The sequence below is a fragment of the Gorilla gorilla genome, chromosome 19 (assembly GCF_029281585.2).
Source record: "Gorilla gorilla gorilla isolate KB3781 chromosome 19, NHGRI_mGorGor1-v2.1_pri, whole genome shotgun sequence".
NCBI lineage: Eukaryota > Metazoa > Chordata > Mammalia > Primates > Hominidae > Gorilla > Gorilla gorilla.
Window position 1 is genome coordinate 54096622 of NC_073243.2, and position 23006 is coordinate 54119627.

Sequence of the window (23006 nt, forward strand, 5' to 3'; positions counted from 1 at the left end):
TGTTTTCTATTTGCTGCCCTTATTCTTTTTTTTTTTTTTCTTTTAGACAGAGTCTCACTCTGTCGCCCAGGCTGGAGTGCAGTGGCGCGATCTCTGCTCACTGCAAGCTCCGCCTCTCAGGTTCACGCCATTCTCCTGCTTCAGCCTCCTGAGTAGCTGGGACTACAGGCGCCCGCCACCACACCCAGCTAATTTTTTTTTTTTTTTTTTTTTTTTTTTTTTGTATTTTAAGTAGAGACAGGGTTTCACCGTGTTAGCCAGGATGGTCTCGATCTCCTGACCTTGTGATCCGCCCATGCCCTTATTCTTTGTTCCTATTTTTGTCTTCTACTCTTTTTCCACCTTTTGTGGTTTTAATTAGCATTTTGTATTATTCCATTTTCTCTCTTTTCTTAGCATATTAGTTATACTTCCTTTTTTACTTTTTTAGTGATTGCCCTAGAGTATACCAAGTATGTTTACAACTAATCGAAATCCACTTCAAAATAACACTATACCACTTCATGGGTAGTGTGAATACTTTATAATAACAAAATGATTCTAATTCCTTCCACCTGTCCCTAGTATGATTGCTGTCATTCATTTTACTTATATAAGCATACATAAGCTTATATATACGTATATAGATATAAAGATAGATGCATTAGCATACATTGTAGCTATTAGTATTTTGAACAAACTATTATCTCCTAGGTTAATTAACAATAAAAAATAAAAGTTTTTATTTTACCTTCACTTATTCCTTCTTCAGCGTTCTTCTTTTCTTTATGTAAATCAGAGTTTCTGGCCTATATCATTTTTCTTCTCTTCTAAGAAACTACATTTTTTTTTTTTTTTTTTTGAGACGGAGTCTTGCTCTGTATTTAATTTCAATGCATCCTTCGTTCACTAGTTATGGAAGACAATTTAGCTCCTGTGGGAGACAAAAATCTCTGCAGTGACTTGAGACAAGTGGACACTTGTTGGAGAGCTTAGATAGAATGTATTTTTATTCTTTTTTTTTCCATTTCCTTTTCTCTTTTCATCTTTTTTCTTTCTTTCTTTTTTTCCTTTGTATTTTTATCTTAACATGCCTAGATCGAGAAGAACACTGGATTGTAAATAATGGGCTTTCTTTGACTCTCTTTTCCAGAGTGGAAATAGGATTCTGTGCTCCATCATTCTGAGCCATCACCAGGGGCCGTCCATAATCAACTATGATGATGAGAGTGGGAAGACATGTGTACATATCGCAGCGGCAGCGGGCTTCAGCGATATTATTCATGAGCTGGCAAGAGTCCCTGAGTGTAACCTGCAGGCTCTGGATGTGGATGACAGGTATCCATGGCAACCAGAAAGTGCTGGGAAACTAGTCATTTCCCCCTAACTGAATTTTAAAATAAAGAAGATGTTTAAGGAGGTGTCCTATACAGCTATATCCTTGTTGCCAGTAATACACATGTGCTTGTGACAATAAAAATTGCTCTATTTTAGTGAGAGGAGAAAAAATTATTGTTATGGAGAGGAAGACTGCGACTGTACAGTGTTGTCAGATTTTCCACTTTTTGCTAAATGTTCTCTGTGTTCTCAGAAGACGTTCTGTATTTCAGCTTCCTGCTATGTGCCCTTTTTGTTCCTAAAGGTAGGTTTTGGTTTTTTTTTTTTTTTTCATTCTTGGATTATGTTATAAAGTCCACAGGTTCTTTTATCCAGAGAAGAACATAATAGAGACTTGTATTCTGGACTATTGGGCTCTTAGAACTACAAGGAACTTTACCAGGTTGTTGTTGTTTTCGATCATCAAAGATGTATTGTCTGAAAAAGGAAGCTGGGTCCAAAAAAGGTAAAAAGACTTCTGTCAGAGCTAGTTAGATACTAAATGAAGATTTGTACACCTGTCTTTCAAACTTGTAGCTTTTCACCTTTAATGCCCTGCTTATCTAAACTGTTTTGGTTAGGCACTGAGTCAATGGAAATGTAAGAAAAATATAACAACAAACAAGACTATCAAAAATAAGTATAGACTTCAGCACTCTGGTTTCTTTATCCTCTTGTATTGAAGTGCAAAATTAGCCCCTTACTTGTAATTATTTTATTTCATTTTATTTTATCTATTTTTTTGAGATGGAGTCTCGCTTTGATGCCCAGGCTGGAGTGCAGTGGTGCAACCTCAGCCCACTGCAACCTCCACCTCCCAGGTCCAAGCGATTCCCTTGCCTCAACCTCCCAAGTAGCTGGAACTACAGGCTCCTGCCACCACGCCCAGCTTACTTTTGTATTTTTAGTAGAGACAGGGTTTCACCATGTTGGCCAGGCTGGTCTTGAACTCCTGGCCTCAGGTGACCCGCCCGCCTCGGCCTCTCAAAGTGCTGGGATTACGTGCGTGAGCCACCATGCCCAGCCTACTTATCATAATTTTAGATGCCCCAAGAAAGCACCTCCTACTCCCAGATACCTGAAATTCTTTTTTTAAAAATTATTTTATAAAATATGGAATACTTCACAAATTTGTGTGTCATCCTTGCGCAGGGGCCATGCTAATCTTCTTTATTAATACCTGAAATTCTTTTAACTCAGGGAAAAAATGGGGAGTTCTACATAGGTCTCAGAAGTTGGAGACGGTTAAATGACTTTAAGTAAAATTAAAGTATAAATCATTGAAAGTAGACATTTTCCAGCCAGTGTGGTGGCTCACACCTATAATCCCAGCACTTAGAGAGGCCTAGATGGGTGGATCTCTTGAGGTCAGGAGTTTGATACCAGCCTGGCCAACATGGCGAAACCCATCTTTACTGAAAATACAAAAATTAGCCAGGGGTGGTGGCAGACACCTATAATCCCAGCTACTCAGGAGGCTGAGGCAGGAGAATCGCTTGAACCCAAGAGGCAGAGGTTGCAGTGAGCCAAGATCGCGCCATTGCACTCCAGCCTGGGTTACTAAGCAAGCAAGACTCTGTCTAAAAAAAAAAAAAAAAAGAAAAAGAAAAGAAAAAAGTTAAGTGTTTTCCTAAGAGTAGATGTTGATCCTAAGCAAGTAAGAAAGTAAAAGAACATAAGCTACATTAGGAAAAAAGTGAATTAACCATTTTTTAAAAAAAGAACAAATTTCAGAAAGGCAGGCTGAGGGAAAGTTCATCTACTTCAAAACACTCCTAGAACCAGCTTTGAATAGAATAGTTCCCATTTTGCAATACAACCCACTTAGCAAAGAAAATCCAATTCACTAGGCCTCAGGGTGGAAAGTAAAACTAAGCGGAGAAAAGAAAGTACAAAGATAAGGAGAGTTCAAAAGGAAGTAAAATATCCAGAAGAGTCCTTTCCACTCCAGTACTCAACTCAGAGGCCTCATGTACTGATCGAATCCTAGCCTCCATTTTTTTCCACGTTTTCTGCAGCAAAACATGAAATTCTGCCTTCATGCTGAAGCTATAAGCTTCTGTTAATAGCTGAATTTTTCAGGGCCAGGCACAGTGGCTCACATCTATAATCCCAGAACTTTGGGAGGCTGAGGCAGGCAGATCACGAGGTCAGGAGTTCAAGACCAACCTGGCCAACATGGTGAAACCCTGTCTCTACTAAAAATACAAAAATTAGCTGGGCGTGGTGGTGCACGCCTGTAATCCTAGCTACTCTGGAGGCTGAGGCAGGAGAATTGCTTGAACCTGAGAGGCAGACGTTGAAGTGAGCTGAGATTGTGCCACTGCACTCCAGCCTGGATGACAGAGCGAGACTCCGTCTCAAAAAAAAATTAAAAAAAAACAAAAATAAATAAATTTTTCAAAGTTTGCACAGGTTTATGTGCTTTAAGCATTTACAATCATTGTGATTTCCCTTTCCTTCTTCCCTTTTTTAGTGAAAGTTTTTCCTACTGAAAGTTTTTGTGAAAAGGAAAGAAAAGGAAAGTAGTAATAAAAAGAGGTAGAAGGAAAATATGAAGAACTAGGCCTCCCAGATAGTAAAACACGTCATAAGTCTATGGTACTTAAAACATTGTAGTACTTACCTAAGATATGACACAGAACACATAACCCAGAAGCAGCATATGTAGCTTAAGTGTTTCAAATTTCATCAGTCTATGAGGTCACAGTCCGCTTTAATATGCAGTTTACTTGTCTTCAGAGAGGAAAGTCTGTTACCAAGTCCTGCTCTCTGTGTATTTCTGGGAATTCTCTGGGGAATGTTTACATGTTTCATTAATCATTCCTCAGTCACTGATAGCTCAACCAACGCTGCATCCTTGGACCCATTATCTCCTGCCATTCAGCGGCCACCACATCCGCCCACTCTTGTCTCTGCTGAATTCCTTCTGAATCATGGACCCTGCCCTTTAGCCCCCTGCTGTGACAGCTGAGGCAGATTGGCTGTGTTTGCAGGACATCCTGAAGCTTGGAGATAAGAAGGAGCTAAAGTTTAGACAACTTGAAATTAGGTACCACAGACTGGCCCCAAGGACATAAGTATATTAGAGATTATCTATATGCTCCCCTCGTTACTCAGCAAAACCCTGTTCTTCTGGATCGCTTCCATGTTGATGGTCAGAGGAATTTAAACAGTCGGTCTTAGTAATTGTCATGAAGGAGTATTTCACAAAGCTTCTGAGTGAATCATCACATGTTGGTAAGCCTGACTAGATCAACATCCAGCCCTCCATCTGCTGAATTTATTGGCAATACACTCTCTAAATGGGAGGACATAATCTGCTGGGGACCCGTCTTGTTTCAGAATAAATGTCTCCTGGAGACCTCTCTCACATAGAATGGAACTCATCACATCTGCCACATTCAAACATGCAGTGTGATTGATCACTGTGTTGAAAAATACATGGCCCTATTACGTGTTATAAAATTGCTGCTTCTAGCATAACAGGAAAAAGGTGTTTAATTGACAGAAGACACAATCTGTACCTGGTAATTCCGGGGCCACACAATATACATACATATATGCTCTCCAAATACTCATGTCCAACCCCATTCACAGATATACCCAACCCAGCCCTTCTCTGTCCAGCTCCCAGGCTGCCTCCAGGCCTGAGAGACCACGTGGCCCTCTCAGGAGTGCCCTTCTGCCCAAGGTTCAGGCCCTGCACAAGGCTGAGGAGAGGTCTTCCATGACCTCCTTTCCTGCCCCAGGACTGCCCATTTCCCGAGTGACTTACCAGAGGGATAGTCATTCTTTGCACAGAAGACCCCATTCATAGGAATGTGGGCCAGGCTCACACCTGTAATCCCAGCACTTTGGGAGGCTGAGGCAGATGAATCGCTTGAGCCCAGGAGTTCGAGAGCAGCCTTGGCAACATGGCGAAACCCCATCTCTACAAAAAATACAAACATTAGCCGGACATAGTGGTACATGCCTGTAGTCCCAGCTACTCAGGGGGCTGACATGTGAGGATCGCCTGAGCCCGGGAGGTGAAGGTTGCAGTGAACTGTGATTGTACCACTGCACTCCAGCCTGGGTGACAGAGTGAGACCGTATCTCAAAAAAGGAATGTCAACTTGCCCTTTGCCCTTTGCCTCTCCCTACACCCCTGGAAAAAAATCAGAACATAGTTTTGTGACATCAGTAATTAATCCAAAATATAGTTATTCAATCTTTTATTTTTGGAGACAGAGTCTCACCCTGTCACCCAGGCTGTAGTGCAGTGGCACGATCTCAGCTCACTGCAACCTCCACCTCCCTGGTTCAAGCGATTCTCCTGTCTCAGCCTCCCGAGTAGCTGGGACTACAGGTGTGCGCCACCATGCCTGGCTAATTTTGGGTTTTTTTTTTTTTTTTTTTTTTAGTAGATTAGGGGTTTCACCATGTTGGCCAGACTGGTCTTGAACTCCTGACCTCAAGTGATCCACCCACCTCAGCCTCCCAAAGTGCTGGGATTCTAGATGTTAGCCACCGTGCCTGGCCTAGTTTATTCAATCTTGAATACAACTATGTGTAGAATCAAACGTCCAGTGCCTTTTCACAGTATTTTCCAGGATGACCTGATGGCCAGGGCTAATCATCTTTAGGCCACCTCCAAGCTCTCAACTCTGATCTCCTGCTGGCAACTGCCTAAGCTACTACAAGTCCACAGCTTCCAAAAATAATAATGCATAGGCACACAGCAGCTATAAATCTACACTTAAGAAACATTTTTTTTAGAGTAAACATAATCTTCAGAGATGCAACTCTATCTCCCAGCAAGTTGACTTTTTATATGCTTCAGCTAAGCTTCAGCTTCTCAAACTTGTGTTTTAGATCGAAGTATTTGCTGTACATTAGGCACACTTAAAAACCCACTGGGACAGGTTACCAAAACACAGGCAGAGTACTTCATCCAAGACAAATCCAAGCCTTGACCTCCTAGAAAACAGTAGGTGCTCTTTAAATGAATAGTTGAAATTCTTATTTCTACTCACAGAGTTAAAAAAAATCAGGGTCTAATACTACCCAGAATTATTTTGTCTTTGGTACAATAAAGAAAGCAGTATCACAAAAGTATCAATTTATTCGACCTTCTTATTGAGAGCCTCTATATGTGCCAGAACCACACAGTGAGTGAAAGGCTCCCATTCCCCTCCCACGTGGAGCATACAATCTTTTTTAAAAAGTGGTGGAACACTGGCCGGGTGTGGTGGCTCACTCCTGTAATCCCAGCACTTTGGGAGGCCCAGGCGGGTGGATCACGAGGTCAGGAGATCGAGACCAGCCTGGCCAACATGATGAAACCTCATCTCTACTAAAAATACAAAAATTAGCTGGGCGTGGTGGCGGGCGCCTGTAGTCCCAGCTACTCGGGAGGCTGAGGCAGGAGAATCGCTTGAACCCCAGGGGCGGAGGTTGCAGTGAGCCGAGATTGCACCACTGCACCCCAACCTAGTGACAGAGCGACACTCCATCTCAAAAAAAAAAAAAAAAAAGTGGTGGAACACTTACTATATCAAGTATTTATGTTATTTTACTACCCAGAGTTTTAAAAGTTATAATGATTTTTATCTATAATTTAACCTAATTTCTATTTTTGAGTTATCTCACTAGATTAGTAGGAAACCTAAACTCGTCTTTTAAAGCCCCCCACCTCACTTGCCTTATTGCGTGTGCCTTGGTTCTGGAATTTTATACAACGGGTGTGTAGGAATAGAGATGGAGGATGGCCCCTCGTCTTCTGTCCTTATCCCTTCAGGTCGGATGATGTTCAGCTGTGTCAGTGCTGTGCTTGGACACGGGCACCATCTTCGCCTGCCTGTGGTCCCATTGCCTAGACAAACCACAGACATTCCCCATCCCTCGCTCCTAGTATCTCTGGTAGTGAAGCAAGGTTCTTGACCCCTTTGCTCCTGAGTCCAGTGGTCCTTTATGCTCTTGTCACACCATCTTTTTTTTTTTTTGTCGCCCAGGCTAGAGTAGCAGTGGCGCGATCTTGGCTCACTGCAACCTCCGCCTCCCAGGTTCAAGCAATTCTCCTGCCTCAGCCTCCCAAGTAGCTGGGATTACAGGCATGTGCCACTATGCCCGGCTAATGTTTTGTATTTTTAGTAAAGACAGGGTTTCACCGTGTTAGCCAGGATGGTCTCGATCTCCTGACCTCGTGATCCGCCTGCCTTGGCCTCCCAAAGTGGTGGGATTACAGGTGTGAGCCACCATGCCCAGCTGTCACACCACCTTGACCATTGAAAGGGGACCACCTTTCCAGTGCTGGGGAAGCCATTTCCATTCAGATGTTTAGTTAAGTATTTTCCCTTTGCTCTGAAGTTGCTCTCAGTCCCAAGCTTGGCTTTTGAAAGCAAAAAGACTTTTCCCTTCCTGACTTTGCAATATCCCTCCCCTGAGATTGAGCACAAAGTCAACCATCCCCTTAAAAAGGGGGAAGAGGCGAGGTAGAAAATATGTATAGAGATCAGGATCTTAAATATAATCCCACCATATGAAGAAATGGTGTTAAGAGGGCTTGGTGCGGTGGCTCACGCCTGTAATTCCAACACTTTGGGAGGCCGAGGAGGGCGGATCAGGAGATCGAAACCATCCTGGCCAACATGATGAAACCCTGTCTCTACTAAAAATACAAAAATTAGCTGGGTGTGGTGGCCCGTGCCTGTAATCCCAGCTACTCGGGAGGCTGAGGCAGGAGAATAGCTTGAACCAGGGAGTCAGAGGTTTCAGTGAGCTGAGATTGCACCACTGCACTCCAGCCTGGCAACAGAGCAAGACTATGTCTCAAAAAAAAAAAAAAAATGGTGTTGAGAAAAGTTGGCTATGTAATTACAAAAACAGTCAAATTGGCTCTGACCTCACTGCACATACCAAAATACGCATATAGACACACACACAGGTTTTGTTTGTTTAGTTTTTGTTTTTTGAGACAGGGTCTCGCTCCATTGTCCAGGCTGGAGTGTGGTGGCAGGATCTCGGCTCACTGAAGACTCAACCTCTCTAGGCTCAATCAATCCTCCCACCTCAACCTCCTGAGAAGCGTGGACTACAGGCACGTACCCATCACATCCAACTAATTTTTATATATTTTTTTTTGTAGAGACTGGGTTTTGCCATGTTGCCCAGGCTGGTATCGAACTCCTGAGCTCAAGCAATCTCCCATCTCTGCCTCCCAAAGTGCTGGGATTTCAGGCGTGAGCCACAGTGCTCAGCCATGGTTTTTTTATTTTTAAACCAAATAAATCTAGAATACTGGTGTTCTTTTTATTTACGTTCAGTAAAATTTACTTTTATGGTGTACAGTTCTATGTGTTTTAACATGCATGAATTTATGTTACCACCACAAACAGAATTCAGAACAATTCCATCAACTCCAACATCAACTCATGTCCTTCTGTATAGTCAAGCCCTCTCCCACCCCTATGCCCTGGCAACCACTCATTAGTTATCTGTCTGTATAGTTTTGCCTTTTCCAGAAGGTCATGTAAATGGAAATATACAGTAGGTCATCCTTTGAGACTGATTTATTTGATTTATTTCACTTAGCAGAATGCATTTGCCACTCATCTATGTTGTTGCATGTATCAGCAGTCTGTTCTTTTTCACTACTGAGTAGTATTCCAGTACTACTGGAATAGGATGAACCACAGTTTGTTTGTCCATTCACCCACTGAAGGACATTGAGTTGTTTCCAGTTTTTGACAATTATGATAATGCTGCTACAAACATTTGTGTACCATTATTTCTGTGAATGTAAGTTTTTATTTCTCCAGCAAAATACTTAAAAGTGGGATTTGTAGGTTATAAGTATGTGTTTAACTTCGGAAGGAACTGCTAAATTATTTTCCAGAGTGGCTCTTACCACTTTACATTCCCACCAGGAATGTATGAAAGTTCCAGTTGCTCCATATCTTCACCAGCACCTGGTACTGCCAAGCTTTGTTCTCTTTGGGTTTTTTGGTTTGTTTGTTTGTTTTTCTTATTTTAGCCATCTTCATAGGTGTGTATTGGTATTTCATTGTGGTTTTAATTTGCATTTCTCCAATGACAGATGTTATTGAGTACCTCTTCATGTGCTTATTTACTATCCATATATCTTCTTTGACGAAATGTCTATTCTGATCTTTTGCTAATTTTTAAAATTGGTTTATTTTCTTATTGTTCCGTTCTGAAATATTTTATTTTATTTTATTTTATTTATTTTTTGAGATGGAGTCTCACTCTGTTGCCCAGGCTGGAGTGCAGTGGCATGATCTCGGCTCACTGCAAGCTCTGCCTCCCTGGTTCACGCCATTCTCCTGCCTCAGCCTCCCGAGTAGCTGAGACTACAGGGCCCGCCAGCATGCCTGGCTAATTTTTTGTATTATTAGTAGAGACGGGGTTTCATCGTGTTAGCCAGGATGGTCTCGATCTCCTGACCTTGTGATCCAACCGCCTTGGCCTCCCAAAGCGCTGGGATTACAGGTGTGAGCCACCGCACCCAGCCAGTTCTGAAAGATTGTATATACTAATTACCAGTATTAGTAATACTTTGTTGACTATGTGATTTGCAAATATTTTCTCCCAGCCTATGTCTTTTCTTTTTATTCTCTTAAGAAAACACTGGTTATACAGTTTAATAAAGGTTTAAATACTGGTGAATATTTATATACCTTTTGGCCAATGAAGGACTTTTTTTTTTTTTTTTTGAGACAGAGTCTTGCTCTGTAGCCCATGATGGAGTGCAGTGATGTGATCTCGGCTCACTAAAACCTCTGCCTCTGGGGTTTAAGCAATTCTCATGCCTCAGCCTCCTGAGTAGCTGGGACTACAGGCACATGCCACCATGACTGGCTAATTTTTGTATTTTTAATGGAGACAGTGTTTCGCCTTGTTGGCCAGGCTGCTCTTGAACTCCTGACCTCAGATGATCCATCTGCCTCAACCTCCCAAAGTGCCAGAATTACAGGCGTGAGCCACTGTGCCTAGCCATGAAGGACTTTTTAAACATAACATCATGAAAGAAAGAAAAAATGAATAAGGAATTAAATGTGATTTTTTTTAAGTTTTATAGAAAAATCACTTAAAAATTGAAAGTCAGCCAGGCATGGTGGCTCACGCCTGTAATCCCAGCACTTTGGGAGGCCAAGGCGGGTGGATCATGAGTTCAGGAGTTCAGAACCAGCCTGGCCAACATAGTGAAACCCCGTCTCTACTAAAAATACAAAAATTAGCCGGGTGTGGTAGCATGTGCCTGTCATCTCAGGTACTCAGGAGGCTGAGGTGGGAGAATCGCTTGAACCTGGGAGGCGAAGGTTGCAGTGAGCCAAGACCACACCATTGCACTCCAGCCTGGGTGACAGAGAGAGACTCTGTCTCAAAAAATAAAATAAAAATAAAAATAAATTAAAAGTCAAGTAACAAATTACAGAAAATGTTTTCATAAACATAACCTATAAAAGATCAATGTATTTAATATGAAGAGCACATACAAATTAGTAAGAAAAACACTTATACTTTAATAGAAAAATGACAAAAGGCATTAGTCATTTCAATGAAGAAACTCAAATGGCAAACAAACTTATATTTCAAAAGTTCAAACCTTACTATAAATTAAATAAAGAGGAAAATGACAGTGAAGCATATTTTGCCTACCAAAATGGACAAAGATTTTTAAAGTTAGTGACAATATTCAGTATTACAGAAGGAGGAGAAACATAGCTAATAGGAGGACAAATTGACTCAATCTTCCTGGAAGGCAGTTTGGCACTATGTATAAAGAACCTCAAAACTGTTCATACCCTTTGACCCACTACTTCCTCTTCTAGGAAATTGTTAGAAAGGCCAGAGAGTGTAGATGGCAGGGAATACTTAGAGCTAGAGGAGAGGCCCCTACACATGTCCACCATCATCCTTCAGGCTCATTTAACACTTACTATTTCTATACTGTAAATGGCAACAAGATTTTCCCTACCTCAACCTGACTTTGAGCAGGAGCTGTTGCTGGCTAAGCAGCCTGAACAATTCACATGCTCAGACGCTTGTGCTTTTTTCACATGGCCCCTCCAGGACACCTCTGCACTGGGCTGCAGCTGCAGGGAAGGCCGAATGTGTCCAGTCACTGCTGGAGTTGGGAATGGACAGCAACCTGCGGGACATCAATGAGAGCACGCCCTTGGCCTATGCCCTGTACTGCGGTCACACGGCGTGTGTCAAACTCCTCTCCCAAGAGAGCAGGTGAGTACAACAGGAGCCAGTTGTTTTTCTATTCTTCTCAAATATTTATAAATTTGGATGAAATGTTTTAAATTGCCAAGGTGCAAACCAATAATAATATTATTATACTTTTATAATATAATTAATGTTACATAGTATTAAAGACATTAAATGATTATATAATTAACGTTTGCCATTATCTAACACAGAATAAAGTGTTCTTGGAGCAAAATGATAGCAGTGAGCCCAAATCCATCAGCCTAATATTCACTGAACTTGAATCTCTTCTTTCCTTTTCTCTCTTTCCTCTTCCCTTTTTGGCACATCCTCAAAATCCCTCTTTTGCCTAATTTGATGAGTCTCAAACTTTTGTTCTCAGGACGCTTTTACACTCTCAAAAATTATTAAGGGCCCCCAAATAACTTTAGTTTATGAGAGTCAAACCTGTCAATATTTATGGCATTAGAAATTAAAACTGAGCGGCCAGGTGCGGTGGCTCATGCCTGTAATCCCAGCACTTTGGGAGGCTGAGGCAGGCGGATCACCTGAGGTTAGGAGTTCGACACCAGCCTGGCCAACATGGTGAAATCCCACCTCTACTAAAAATACAAAAATTAGCCAGGCATGGTGGTGGGTGCCTGTAATCTCAGCTACTTGGGAGGCTGAGGCAAGAGAATAGCTTGAACCTGGGCGGTGGAGGTTGCAGTGACCCGAGATCACTCCATTGCACTCCAGCCTGGGTGACAGAGTGAGACTCCGTCTCAAAAAATAATTAATTAATTAATTAAAATGAGAAATTTTTAATAAAATATGCATTGTTATCCATTTAAATTAATAATAAACATTACATTTACATGTGAACATAAATAGCATATTTTAATTAAAAATAAAATGTTTTATTTAATATTTCTATTTCCCAAAACAAAAATATTGTCATGAGAAGAGCAGCATTGTTTTATATTTTTGGCAAATCTCTTTGGTAGCTTAATACAAGCTTAATAGAATACAGCTGGGGGCTGGGCATGGTGGCTCACACCTGTAATCCTAGCACTTTGGGAAGTCGAGGCGGGTGGATCACCTGAGGTCAGAAGTTCAGCTAGACCAGCCTGGCCAACATGGTAAAACTCCATCTCTACCAAAAACAGAAAAACTAGCCAGGTGTGGTGGTGCGTGCCTGTAACCCCAGCTACTGGGGAAGCTGAGGCAGGAGAATCGCTTGAGCCTGGGAGATGGAGGTTGCAGTAAGCCGAGATAGCGCCACTGCACTCCAGCCTGGATGACAGAGCAAGACCCTGTCTCAAAAAAAAAAAAAAATAGAATAAAGTGGGTTCCACAACTGCTTCTTGCATTCTCTCTGTTGCGATATGTGTTTTGTTTTTTGGTTTGGGGGTTTGCTTATTTATTCATTTATTTATTATTATTATTATTATTTTTTAGAGCCAGAGTCTCACTTGTCATCCAGGCTGGTGTGCAGTGGCATAATCATGGCTTACTGCAACCTTGAACTCTTGGGCTCAAACGATCCCCTCACCTCAACCTCCTGAGTAGCTGGGACTTTAGGCATGTGCCACCATGCCCAGCTGGGTTTTCTTGTTTTTTGGTTTTTTATTTTTTTGTAGAGATGGCCTCACTATGCTACCCAGGCTGGTCTCAAACTCCTGGTCTCAAGCAGTCCTCCCACCTAAGCCTCCTGAAGTGCTGGGATTAGAAGTGTGAGCCATCATGCCCAGCCACAGTATCATGTTTTGATTGATGTATATAAAAACGATCCAGCCTTATATAAATACGTAGTTGGAAAAGACAGGTGTATCTCAATAGGCTTTTCAGATAATTGTGTGTATTTTTTTTGATACGATACCAAAACTTAACAAGCAGTAGTTTCTTAAAGGTTAATTGCAATGTGGATTCTCACCATATCAATGAATTTTTTGTACTCTGTCACATTAGAATACATTACTATACCTTATACTTTAAATGGGTCTTATACACATGCGTGATTTTATTAACATCTTGCATCGGTCATTTGGAAAATATTGGTTCACTTAATTATAAAGATCTTCCAAATGACACATTTCGTTATACAATATCAAAAAGTCACATTTGTTAGCGTCACCACCAATCGATTGGACAAGCTTTATATACTGAGATGGTATCAAGCTTACAATGTGAATATAAGTTTTCCAAAATTCTAGTTTTTGCTTGAAAGCTAGACTTTTGTCATTGGCTACAATAACTGTCAATTATTTATCTTGAAATGAAATATTCACTGTATTCGTTTTATTTTATTTATTTGTTTATTTATTTTGAGATGGAGTTTCGCTCTTGTTGCCCAGGCTGGAGTACAATGGCACGATCTCGGCTCACCGAAACCTCTGCCTCCCAGGTTCAAGCGATTCTCCTGTCTCAGCCTCCAGAATGGCTGGGATTACAGGCATGTGCCACTACCCCTGGCTAATTTTGTATTTTTAGTAGAGACAGGTTTTCTCCATGTTGGTCAGGCTAGTCTCTAATTCCCAACCTCAGGTAATCCACCCGCCTCGGCCTCCCAAAGTGCTGGGATTACAGGTGTGAGCCACCACGCCTGGCCCACTTTATTCATTTTAATATATTTTTATTGTGTGTGTGTATATATATATATATATATATAGTATACATATTTTGATATAAATATACCTAGTCAAATGGGCTGGACACAGTGACTCATGCCTGTAACCTCCACACTTTGGGAAGCCAAGGTGGGTGGATCACTTGAGCCCAGGAGTTCAAGACTAGCCTAGCCAAGATGGCAAAACCCCATCTCTACTAAAAATACCAAAATTAGCTGGGCGTGGTGGCATGCACCTGTAATCCCAGACACTTGGGAGGCTGAAGCATGAGAAATACTTGAACTTAACTGCAACTTTGTACCCTTCGACCTACACCTCCCATTCCCCCACCTCACCCTCACTTCTGGTAACCACTGTTTTACTCCCTGTTTCTGTGTATTTCACTTTATTTATTTTGCAGAAATTTCTGCAGATACTTAGCTCTACATAACCATAGTTTGTCTGCAAGGCATAAAAATGGTGTTCCGTGAAAAAAGTGTCAGGTTCAGCCCGCGACTCAAACAATTGCACAGCTGCTTTACCCCAAGACAATCATCACACCTCCGTATATAGTAGAATTGCTTACGAGTGCTTCTTATTTTGTCAAACAAGTGTACTCAAGTTAATATTTAATCAAATTAATAACTTGTACTGCCTAAACAAGGACATTATTAAGTTAAAGGACTTTTTTCTTCTGCAAGTACATTGACGCCACTATTGTCCTGATTTGTACTGAGGCCGCCACCGTTTTACCCACCACCTCTATTGCACCATCGATGCAAGGCAGCACAGTGAAAAAGACAAATAACGTTGTGATGTTATTATGAATAGAGTTTAATGCCATAAGCCCCTGAAAAAGTCGGGGATCCCTCTCCAACGGTTCAGTGGACCCCATTTTGAGACCCAGAGGCCTAAAGCACAAGCTGTAACAGGAGGAGGAGATGGCTTACACAAGATGCTACAATAGCATCAATTCACACAGACATATTCTTTATAGGGAAACTTGAGCGTCGGAAGTGCCCTGGGGCTCTCTCTCTGGTAGTATTAGGAGTCTAGAATTCAGTATTTCAAAAGGCCGATTGGAAGGTGAAAGAATAAAGGTAAGACTACATCATGGAATAAAAATTCGAAGGATGCACTGTATGACCTGTAGAGAAAACATTCGTTATATGCATCCAAAATAAGTGGTGATGTTTTTCAAATTGCTGATTGCGATATCTCACTCCAGAAAGTAATGTTGCAATCTGACTCATGGGCACACACACAGGTCAGGTTTCATCGTTAATTCATACCGCAGAAAGCATTAAGTCAATTGGAGCCTCAAAAGAGAATCACACAGAATTTTCCAAGGAACACAAACAGAATAGTGCCTTGGGGAACCTCTCGACAACTGCTGGCCTTTTGCCTTTATAATTTGCCTGTGCATTGGGCATTGCTCACTTTCTTCTGCAGCCACGCCCGACCTTGGTCATGCACTCCTCCTCTTCCCTCTCTGGATCCCAGACTAAAGCTTCTTTCCTTGGTTGTTTTTTTTTTTTTTTTTTTTTTTTGCTAGAGATGAGATCCTGCCATGTTGCCCAGGCTGGTCTCAAACTCCTGACATCAAGTGATCCTCCTGCCTCAGCCTCCCAAAGTTCTGGAATTATAAGCGTTAGCCACCGTACCTGTTCTTCAGCATACTTTTTTAAAAAGTACTTTTCGATAGGAAAGTTTTAGTTTAAAATGGGGAGGGGGTCTCTGAGGGGGATAATGTCAGTTGGTCAGCACTCGGTCCAGGTTTTCTAGGATCTCTGTCAGAGAAAGCCTAAAACCACACTCCCCCCCACCTCAGCAACCTCCTCCATCCTTCTGCTCATTGAAGCCCGAACTCAAACCCTTAGGCTTCATCTCTGACTTCAACTTGCGTGCGTACTGACTGTCCTTGAGATGTGAGAACAACAACACTTTCAGCTAATTTTCAGTTTAGTTAACCTCTTGTTGAAAACAGATGATCTAGGTGTAAATTTTGAAAGGATATCCCCTGAAGGAGCAAGAAAAATCTAAGAAATGTCCTCCTTGGGCAAAGACTGCCCATGGTAAAGAGCCTCTTCTGGGCGGGATTGCCAGGGGTACTGTGAGTTCTTCACACTGCCTTTAACTTGAGAAGGCTTTGGAGGTATCTAGGAAGGATCTCAGAAAACCTGATGAAGCATGTGGAATAGGGGGTCGGTATTTCGGTGAGTGATGTCTCTACTTCCCATACTCACATATCATCCCTGCTCTTTTATATTCGCATAGAACAGAGCCTACTCGACCCCCTCCCTCCCAGAGCAGTCGGCCCCAGAAGAAGGAGAGACGGTTCAACATGCTCAACCAAATATTCTGCAAAAACAAGAAAGAAGAGCAGAGAGCCCATCAGAAGGATCCCAGCAGGGACCGATACAGAGAGGAGGACACCTCGGAAGTCAATGACATCATCACCACCTTTGATAGCATCGTGGGTACCAACTGCCAAGAACAGCCTGGTGATCAGGTGGCTATGGTTGAATTTAAGAAGAAAACCTCAGACAATTCAAAATATCTCTTACCAGAAAAGAAACCGCTGGCCCGTAAGGGGCTTCCACCAATCAGAACGCAGAGTCTCCCACCCATCACCCTGGGTAATAACTTCCTAACAGCCTCCCATAGGGCCACTTCCCATGCAGGCCTGAGCTCTGGTCCTCATCATATGGCCCAGCGATCTCAGAAAAGTCGAAGTGAGCAGGATTTATTAAATAACAGAACTGGCTGCCAGATGTTACTAGATAACCCCTGGAAGAGTGATTCTAATCAGGTATTTTCCTACAAAGTTTGGACTGTGTCTTCTTCTGATAAGCTGCTGGACAGATTGCTCAGTGTCCGGCCTGGTCACCAAGAGGTCTCCGTGCCACCACACCTTCGCCATCTACATAATCCATCATCAGGTAATGTCCTTGATTTCATCTTCATTCTCAGCAGGCTCTATACTGGAAATGTCCCATACAGTTTTAAGCTAGGAACTGGAGTGACAATAGCCTAGAAGGCAGGGCGAGAATAAAATGAGTGATTAGAGCCACCTTTTCTCCCAAAGTGCACTGGATTTGAGATTTCTGAGCTGTGAAAACATTCTGCTTCTCCCCTCTTCAAGTAATCATCAAATACAAATATGTGCCTTCTCATCTCCCCAGCAAATATGTGTGGTATGTACCAGATTGGAGCAAGAATATTACTATTTCCACTAGCAAGGATTCTTAACTAGTGTGTGGCAAATACCTGTGAGGAGTTTGTTTGTGTGATTGTTTTTAAATCAGGCATTCAATTTCCACCCCAGACCTACTGAACCAAAATCTTGGTGAGGGAACAGGGAAAATGGCCATGCTTTGTGTGGACACATGTAGAAAGGTAAAACATTTGCACATTTATGAGTTAGATCTCAACACATACCAAAGGGTTGCAAAGCAATTCTCCCTCTTGTGTCTTCCCCAGCTATCCAGTGCCCCTCATCCAAAGCTAAATGTCAAAAAAACAAAAAATGCATTTTTCGTTTATCCTTCCAGAGATATTTTACCCACATATGTCTCCATTTTTAGATATGAAATATGTACATATCCCACCTTTTAAATAAATATATCACACTAAAGAATGTATTTATTTATTTATTTGAGACAAGGTCACACTCTGTCACCCAGGCTAGAGTGCAGTGGCACAATCATGGCTCACTGCAGCCTCTGTCTCCTGGGTTCAAGCGATCCCCCTGCCTCAGCATCCTGAGTAGCTGGGACTATAGTTGCGCACTGCTACATCTGGCTTTTTTTTTTTTTTTTGTAGAGATGGAGTTTCACTGTGTTTCCCAGGCTGGTGGTGAACTCATGGCCTCAAGCAATCCTCCCTTCTCAGTCTCTCAAAGTGCTGAGATTATAGGCATGAGCCACCACACCAAGCCTAAGAATTTATATAGATAGATAGATAGATGATAGATAGATATAGATAAAGATTTTTTTTTTTGAGACGGAGTCTCACTCTGTCGCCCAGGCTGGAGTGCAGTGGTGCAATCTCAGCTCACTGCAACCTCCACAGTGACACGATCTCAGCTCACTACAACCTCCGCTTCCCGGGTTCAAGCGATTCTCCTGCCTCAGTCTCCCAAGTAGCTGGGACTACAGGCATATGCCACCACACCGAGCTAATTTTTTGTATTTTTAGTAGAGATAGGGTTTCACCATGTTAGCCAGGATGGTCTCGATCTGACCTCGTGATCCACCCGTCCCAGCCTCCCAAAGTGCTGGGATTACAGGCGTGAGCCACCGCGCCTGGCATAGAATTTATATTTTTATACAAATGTATATGTATCTATTCCCCATCTTATAAATAAATTTATCGCACTAAAGAATTTATTTTTATTTTTTAAATGATCCATAGGCTGGGTACAGTGACTCACACTTGTAATCTCAGAACTTTGAAGGGTTGAGGCAGGGGGTCAATGTAGCAGGATCCCCATCTCTACAGAAAAAAAAAAAAAAAAGATCCACAGGTGATTCTTTGAACCATTGTTCAAAAGCAGAGGCTGCAAAACAGCTTCCAAAACCTGTTTGGTGCCACAGTACCTTGGCTTGTTTTTAAGTAAATTGTCAATATTTTTAAATTATGAAATTTTATATAAAAATCTAGAATTCTAGCTTCTCTCGAAAAACTAGAAAATCTGGCAACACTAAACCCAAATTCCCAAATGGCAATAATTGGCTGGATCTGAGTAACCACTGTCCACTTAGACACCACTGTCCCCAGTTCAGTTCAGTCCAGTCCACACCACTCCACCATCTCTCCATGGAGTGTCAGACAGGCTTTATAAACATCTTTCAGTTGTTGTTTTTCTTACAGTAGGATTAAGAGAAAAAATAATTTATTTCTTGAAGCCATTTTTCTCTAAGAGTAGAAAAATGAAAGACCAAGACAGCAATGGGGGTTTTTGTTGGGCGGTGGGGTGTGTGTGTGTGTGTGTGTGTGTGTGTGTGTGTGTGTGTGTGTGTGTGTGTTTTGAGACAGAGTCTCACTTGTCACCCAGGCTGGAGTGTAGTGGCATGATCTCGGTTCACTGCAACATCCGCCTCCTGGGTTCAAGCAATTCTCCTGCCTCAGCCTCCCAGGTAGCTGGGATTACAGGCATGTGCCACCTCGCCTGGCTAATTTTTGTATTTTTAGTGGAGACGGGGTTTCACTATGTTGGCCAGGCTGGTCTCGAACTCCTGACCTCGTGATCCGTCCGCCTCTGCCTCCCAAAATGCTGGGATTACAGGCGTGAGCCACTGTGCCCAGCCGCAATATGTTTTTTAAAAAGTAGAAAAGGGCCATATATTTTTTTAGAATGAGCAAAATTCCTTTGCGTTTAATATGCAGTTGATTTTGACTCTCTTCACCCTTTGACATGTGCCCAGTGCCTGAAGCCTTTGAAGTAGAATATGGCTCCCTCACTCATACTTTTATACATATTTAGGCACAGGATAAATATGGATAAGCACATTAAGGCTGTTTCCTGATGTCTGAGAAAAACTCCAGTCAAGATTTTGCTTCCTCCACAAAGCACTGAAGCACTTGGCTGGTGGCGTGGGTAGTGTTTGCATTTTTTTCTGCAGAAGGATCAGGAAGGGAACACAGTGGTCTGCCACCTTTTGACACTTCAGGGCCTCAACCCATCCTGTTTTCCAGAGTTAGGCCTGTCCCGGCCAAACGAATACCTTCGGTTATGAAAATCATGTGAAAATCTGAAAATCTTGTTCTTTTTCCGTTCCAAAGACAGCCTTGGCCTGTCTCTTTTATATCAGTTAGGATGGGGTTCAGCTTCCTGTAAAAGAAACCCAAAGTCACAGGGGCTTGAACAACATAGAAGTTTATTGCTATCACGGCCAGGTGCAGTGGCTCAGGCTTGTAATCCCAGCACTTTGAGAGGCTGAGGCAGGTGGATTGCTTGAGCTCAGGAGTTCAAGACCAGCCTGGGCAATGTGGTTAAGCTTTGTCTCTACAAAAAATACAAAAAAATTAGCCAGGAGTAGTGGTACTTGCGTGTGGTCTCAGCTACTTGGGGGGCTGAGACGGGAGGATCACTTGAGCCTGGGAGGCAGAGGTTGCAGTGAGCCAAGATCGCACCACTGCACCCCAGACTTGGTGACAAAGTGAGGCCCTGTCTCAAAAAAAAAAAAAAAGTTTATTGCTATCACATGAAAGAAGTCTGAAGTAGGCAGTTCCCAGACATTTGGTGGCTCCACAATCATAAGCAACATAGGCTCTTTCCATCTATGTGCCCCGTCACCTAATGTATGGCTTCTCTCCTCGAGAGGCTGATGGAGCAGGAGGAAGGAAGTAGAGAGGGGGAAAAATGCGTGTCCCCATGTGAATCAGCTCCCATTAAGAACTCATCTGGCTTAGTGCCACACTTCCGCTTGCATCTCATTGGCCTCTAAACTTTGGTCATATATTCACAGCTATCAACAAGGAGTCTTTTAGCTGGCCACGTTGCTATCCCTCCAAAACTGGATTTCTGTTTCTAAGTGAGGAAGTAGATATTAGATGGAGAATTAATACATTCTGACACATGTGCCACCCAAAAATTTCCATCTTATTTGAAATAAAAAGAAATTCAATAAACATGGTTTGGGGATTTGCTCACTTACACAATGAAATAACTAGAAAAATCCTGGGACAGCAGAATAGCAGAAAGGGAAAGGTGAATTTCTCCAATGGAATCTGCCTATATCAAATATTTTTTTTCAACCAATTTTTCTGAGTGCTGATTATAACTAGGAGCCATTCTAGGCAACTGAGTCATGATAAGTTTCCCAAGTGTTTTCAGCCTATAAATCAGCTTTAAGGGGTATAGATTTACTAAAATGCTTCTGCAACTGACTTTAAATTGACTTTCTTCTCATGTTTAGATACAGTCATAGGGTTTCAAAAATGGAAAGGAGCTTAGTCATTTGATCAAACATTAAATGATTGCTGAGTATTTATCATAGTTGATTTATCAAAAGAGAGTGAGGGATTTTTTTTTTTTTTTTTTTTTTTTTTAGAGAGAGATAGGATCTGTTGCCCAGGCTGGAGTACAGTGGCTTGATCATAGCTCACTTCAGCCTCAAACTCCTGGGCTTAAGCAATCCTCCCATGTCAACCTCCCATGTAACTGGAACTACAGACACATCTCCTCCTCTGGCTAATTTTTTTGTCATCATTTTTTTGTAGAGACAAGGGTCTCACTTTGTTACCCAGACTAGTCTAGAACCCCTGGCCTCAAGCAATCCTCCCATCTTGGCCTCCCAAAATGCTGGAATTATAGATATGAGCCACTGAGGCTGGGTGTGGTGGCTCATGCCTGTAATCCCAGCACTTTGGGAGGCCAAGGTAGGAGGATCACCTGAGGTCAGGAGTTCGAGACCAGCCTGGCCAACATAGTGAAACCCCATCTCTACTAAAAATACAAAAATACAAAAATTAGCCGGGTGTGGTGGCGGGCGCCTGTAGTCCCAGCTACTCTGGAGGCTGAGGTGGGAGAATTGCTTGAACTCAGGAGGCAGAGGTTGCAGTGAGCCGAGATCGCACCTGCACTCCAGCCTGGGCGACAGAGCGAGACTATGTCTCAAAAAAAAAAGCTTTCCTAGCCTTACGGATTTTATTTTTGTGATCATTTTTAACAATAATTGTTTTGAGATCACTGAGGCTTCTGCACTACACTGAAGTGGGTGTTGTCGTTGTTGTTAGTCTAGGAGAGTTGAAACTTTATGTGCAAGTTTAATGTGGTAAAGCAGTTGGATAAATCATCCCACTGTAGCACTGACTTGAGCTTGGATTGTCCCTTTATCTTTGGATTTCCTCCTTTCCTGCCCTGGGTTTGGTAGAAATAATATGAGTTAGTAGTGCTGCTGTTAAAATTCCAGGCAGCCACTATCCAATGCTTACATCAGCAGCCCTGAACATTTAGCTGTAATGATTATTGCTTAACATTTATTGAGACCTGTCAGAGGTTGGATGCAGCAAGATGGGGGATGAAGCACTTATCCTAGAGACTTGGAATTTGGAGTACGTCAGCTTAATTCATTGCAGGCAGCTTTCAGAGAAAATGGAACAGAAAGCTCTGTGGTATTGTCTGCTAGCCTGGTTATTTATAAGCCTTCACAAGAAAAGTAAAACAGTGTGCATTTCCTTTCTCCTGCAAAAGAGATCTTCCTTCTCTAGAATTTTCTAGACTATCTCAGCAACAATGCACTCTTCTGGCTGGTTAGGTCTGATCCTGTGATCCCTCTGTCTAAACCCATCAAACGTTTTGCATCTTTTCAGGACAAAGGCCAGGGTTCTAAACTGGGCAAACAAAGCCCTCACGGCATGGTCAGACCTCACGGCATGGTCATGCTCAGCTTCTGCACCGCCCATCTCAAATCCCCACCCCTACCTCTTCAGAAGTTCCTTGAATATGTCTCAGTTTCTTGACAATTTCATACCTTTTCATTCTATGACATCTTGGCCCTTGTTATTATTTTGGGTTCTCTCCACTGTGTGCTTGACCGATTCCTACAATCTTAAGAACCAGCTCAAAACTCACCTTCTATAATATGTGAAGGTCACCCTGATCTCTATAGGAAATATGGCTCTTTCTTAGGACTGCTAATAAGAACAGCTCCACCTGGCCGGGCACGGTGGCTCACGCCTGTAATCCCAACACTTTGGGAGGCTGAGACGGGTGGATCACCTGAGGTCAGGAGTTCAAGATCAGCCTGGCCAACATGGTGAAACCCCATCTCTACTAAAAATACAAAAATTAGCCTGGTGTGGGGGCCAAGCCTGTAGTCCCAGCTACTCAGG

The 23006-nt window shown here is 42.4% G+C and overlaps 1 protein-coding gene, 1 long non-coding RNA gene and 1 other non-coding gene across 4 annotated transcripts in view; 1 reads left to right on the plus strand and 2 right to left on the minus strand.

Annotated features, from left to right (window-relative positions):
- Positions 1–4294, minus strand: part of LOC129528148 (uncharacterized) — a 92167-nt gene extending 87873 nt beyond the window's left edge. Inside the window, exons 1-2 of one of the 2 annotated variants that reach the window (XR_008673375.2) lie at positions 3983–4294; positions 731–1807 (exon numbers count right to left, since the gene is read on the minus strand). This is a non-coding gene — a long non-coding RNA (uncharacterized lncRNA). The remainder of the gene's footprint in view (positions 1–730; positions 1808–3982) is intronic. The other variant, XR_010131765.1, reaches the window with a different exon arrangement.
- The window catches only part of ANKRD55 (ankyrin repeat domain 55), an 80228-nt gene that overhangs the window by 51679 nt on the left and 5543 nt on the right, over positions 1–23006 (plus strand). The window contains exons 6-8 of the mRNA XM_019013644.4: positions 1133–1317; positions 11434–11601; positions 16443–17107. Of these exons, the coding sequence (XP_018869189.3) occupies positions 1133–1317; positions 11434–11601; positions 16443–17107 (1018 nt within the window). The remainder of the gene's footprint in view (positions 1–1132; positions 1318–11433; positions 11602–16442; positions 17108–23006) is intronic.
- Positions 2464–2573, minus strand: LOC115931403 (U6 spliceosomal RNA). The gene has a single exon (XR_004067901.1). It is a non-coding gene; the product is annotated as a U6 spliceosomal RNA (small nuclear RNA).